At 38.9% G+C, this 3,531-nt stretch overlaps 1 protein-coding gene across 1 annotated transcript; it reads left to right on the top strand.

The window, feature by feature from the left end:
- Window positions 1-784: 784 nt before the first annotated feature.
- Window positions 785-2,535, top strand: LOC101304547 (LOB domain-containing protein 4-like). The gene is made up of 2 exons (XM_004293678.1): window positions 785-1,097; window positions 1,876-2,535. The coding sequence occupies exons 1-2, from the start codon at window positions 915-917 to the stop codon at window positions 2,221-2,223; spliced, it is 531 nt and encodes a 176-aa protein (XP_004293726.1). The 5' UTR covers window positions 785-914; the 3' UTR covers window positions 2,224-2,535.
- Window positions 2,536-3,531: the final 996 nt, after the last annotated feature.

Raw genomic sequence — 3,531 nt, 5'->3', positions numbered from 1 at the left:
AAGTAATTAACTGCCTAGTAATTTCTATTCTTAACTTTGAAAGACCATATCCATTTCTTACTGGGAAAAGAAAGGCTTCGAAAACTGGATTTGCTTGTGCATGCGAATCCATTTTTGTCCACAGTGTAAAGTCCTCCCCATCCTGCTCTATGCATATACGTCTTCGTTCTCATCTATTCATAAAAATTAAGCTAATTTACAAAGAAATTGTGGTACTACTTTTGAATTGTCATATATCTAGCTCAGTTTCTCCCTTTGGTAAATTCCAAAGTCTCTACAAGTCCATAGGTTCACATTCTCATCTGGGTTTTTGGGTTTTCCAGGTTTCTTACTAATCGTGCTGCACATAAAGATACATTAACCTATATGCATTGGATCCTCAACTATAACATATGTTAACCTAATTCAATTATAAGTGTTTTCTATGTATTATGATTGAGATTAGTGTACTACTACTATTAATCATTGACATTTGCGTAGACCTCAACGGCACAAACGAGCCAATATTACACACCAAAAGCACATACTTATAAAACTTCATGATTACTTGTACAAATTATTAGTTATTATCTTATCTGCATGAGGAAAAAGAATAAGTAAAAAAAAAAAAATTGAAATGGGCGCCAAATAAATTTGTCAGTTCAGGATTGATGTTTTTGTCGACCAAAATCTTAAAGGGTTTTCTTGTAGGACCGAACTCCACCTCAGATAGTAATGTGACCCCTTTTTTTTTGTTATATAAAACGCCTCACTCCACACCCTCCTCTCATCTTTTTCTATTTTCAGTCTTTCACTGTCTGCTAGGATCTTCTTCTCTCTGCTCTGCTTTTTCTTCTTCTACTTCTTCTATCTACTTCTTCTACTTCTCCCTTAGCAACTAGCCAGCTCTTCTTGAGAGCTTCATTGTAGGCAGCATGAAGGAGAATGGTTGCAGCAGGAAACAGGGTGCAGCTTCACCATGCGCAGCTTGCAAGCTACTGAGGAGGAGGTGTGCGCAGGACTGTGTTTTTGCTCCTTACTTTCCCGCAGATGAGCCCCAGAAGTTCGCTAATGTTCACAAAGTCTTTGGTGCCAGTAATGTCAACAAAATGCTGCAGGTATTTCGTCGAACTCATTTTCATGGCGTTTTGAAAACAACTTTTTTCTGTAATCTACATCAAGAATTGCATCTTTGAAGTTATTTCCAGAAACCCTTTTGGCTAAACTCATAAGAGATTGAGAGTGATCGATCTCTAGGTCTTTGAAACTGACAAGTAGTAGTGATAATTAAAGTCAAGATTGTAAGATATGATATGATAGAACACTATAGCTGCTGGGGATCTGGGGCTCTGGAGCACCAAGGTCACCTTTCTTTTTCAATTTCCTACTGAGAAAAAAATAATAATTCAGTTTTGTATCTTCTACAAAATTCTTTTACCTCATCACGTGAAGCTGTTTCTTGCATCTTTAATCTTTTAGTAAAATTATTCTGAATAAGAAAGAAAATTGTTTTGATGGAAAAAGAAAGTACGTATTTTATTTGGACACTCTTCTTTTTTGATTTGGACGCATCAGATGTAATAGAAAAAAGAAAGATACCAAACGCAGTACCATCCAAAAAGAAAAAAAAATAATTTAGGGCAAGGCAATGATACCTCATGGAGAGGCATGACCTAATTTTGGGACCATGAGTAATCCTGTACGTTCAGCCAAATCTATACAAGCATGCATATATAAATAATGACGCATGATTAAGCCGCTGCGAATATCACAGAGTGAAGTGATCTCTGTGATGTAATCTTTACATCAACCCTACGTAGCTCGTCGGACTTTAGCTCCGACGTCGACCTGTAATCTGTTAAGATTCTATGACCAAGTTCATTGTGACACTTTCAGGAGCTACCGGAGCACCAGAGAGGTGATGCGGTGAGCAGCATGGTGTATGAAGCAAATGCAAGAGTCCGGGACCCGGTTTACGGCTGCGTCGGGGCGATTTCATCTCTGCAGCAACAGATTGATGTGCTTCAGACCCAACTGGCTCTGGCTCAGGCTGAGGTGGTGCACCTTAGGGTTAGGCAGACTGCATCCATCTCCAACCATGGGCTGAGCCCCTCGAGCCCAAGTAATAGCGGCTCGCCGTCGTCGTCGAGGTTTGCCGGTTCACAGGCCCGGCCCATTTTTGACATGGATATGATGATGGACCATAGCAGCTTGGGATTGGGAGAGTCCATGTGGTCATGCTGAGGTTAATAACGTACTACTACATAAGAGTTGCTAATTATCGTACTCCACTCTACTATATCCTAGAGAGTAATTGATCATGCTTAGTTTTGCTTATGCATCCTTACTATACATGCGGTAAAATCTAGTGACGGCCGGTGAAAGCGGAGGCGGCGGAGACAGTGACGGTACTGACTGAGATGATTCGCCCGCTTGGATCCGAGATCGGTTTCTACTAGTTACTAGATTGTAAATATAGTTTTAACTTAATTTTCATATATTGGGTCCCCAATCATATATTGGCTTGTGGGACTTATTTTCATTATGAATCAAGTGACTTTTATGACTTTGGTATTGTAATTTGATTCGAGTGCATGATGACTTTGAACACACCAACCTATAATTTAGATGGGTTGGGAAGTAGAGTTGGACACTGTAGTATTTGAAAGAGGAAGGAGGATAGACGGATAGTGTTGAGACGAGAGAGATGACTCTTAGTTTGGTCTCACTACGTGTTTGAAGGTTTGCTGCTTTGCTACTTAATTATGAAACAAGACTTTCTTTGTGGATTGCATGTGTTTTTGATAATTTGATTGATGGGATGTTTTACGGTGCCGACTAGCCAGCATAATCTTGATTTGTTTTCTCACATCCAGCGATCCATGTGCATGATATACATAGATAGACACAGATGGGAAAAGGAAGAAGAACAAGAAGAAGCTAGAGGAGAACCTGATAGTAGTGTTGTGTCCTTGATTTGGCTTTGATGTGATTGGTTTGTGCAGTGTTGTATAAGAATTGAAGAGATTGTAGTTCTATTGCTTTAAAAAAATCTGTGCAGTACATGCAATTTAGATGAACTTAAAGAACCTCATTTTGCAACAAATTAAACTGACCGAAGAGCTAAGAGGCATCTTTCACTAGCTTAGACCTCATATTTATAAGATATATGCAAACAGGAAAAGAGTCTTTACTACTACAAGAGCTAGAGAGTCTGAACCATTTTGTGTCGAAATGTCTTCCTATACAAATATTTTTTCGTGAAATATTCATCCTTTTGCAAAAGGAAAATGAATGAAGAGAAGTACGTAGAACTGTAGAACGTACTGCAGAATGGTTCCAATTCATCACTATTCATCAAAGGGTTCCAAATAGATAATCTTCCAATTCATCGATCATCTGCAGAAGCTGTGAAAATCACTGGTAATCTGGACGCTATCCATATCCACAACTACTTGCTCAGAATGTTTTCCTGCCAACAATTCTCTTCGATAATCTTCCATTTCATCATCTGCAGCAGTCGCAGGGTTTTCTTTTTTTTTTTTNTTTTTT

Source organism: Fragaria vesca, linkage group LG3, assembly GCF_000184155.1.
Source record: "Fragaria vesca subsp. vesca linkage group LG3, FraVesHawaii_1.0, whole genome shotgun sequence".
NCBI classification, from domain to species: Eukaryota; Viridiplantae; Streptophyta; class Magnoliopsida; order Rosales; family Rosaceae; genus Fragaria; species Fragaria vesca.
The sequence above is the reverse complement of the archived record's forward strand: the minus strand, read 5'-3'. Positions and strand labels throughout refer to the sequence as shown.

Excerpts from the sequence above, each read along its gene's own strand:
- LOC101304547 (XM_004293678.1), top strand. The coding sequence starts at position 915 with ATGAAGGAGAATGGTTGCAGCAGGAAACAGGGTGCAGCTTCACCATGC. Across the intron at positions 1,098-1,875 it reads ATGTCAACAAAATGCTGCAG|GAGCTACCGGAGCACCAGAG; the intron begins GTATTTCGTCGA and ends TGACACTTTCAG.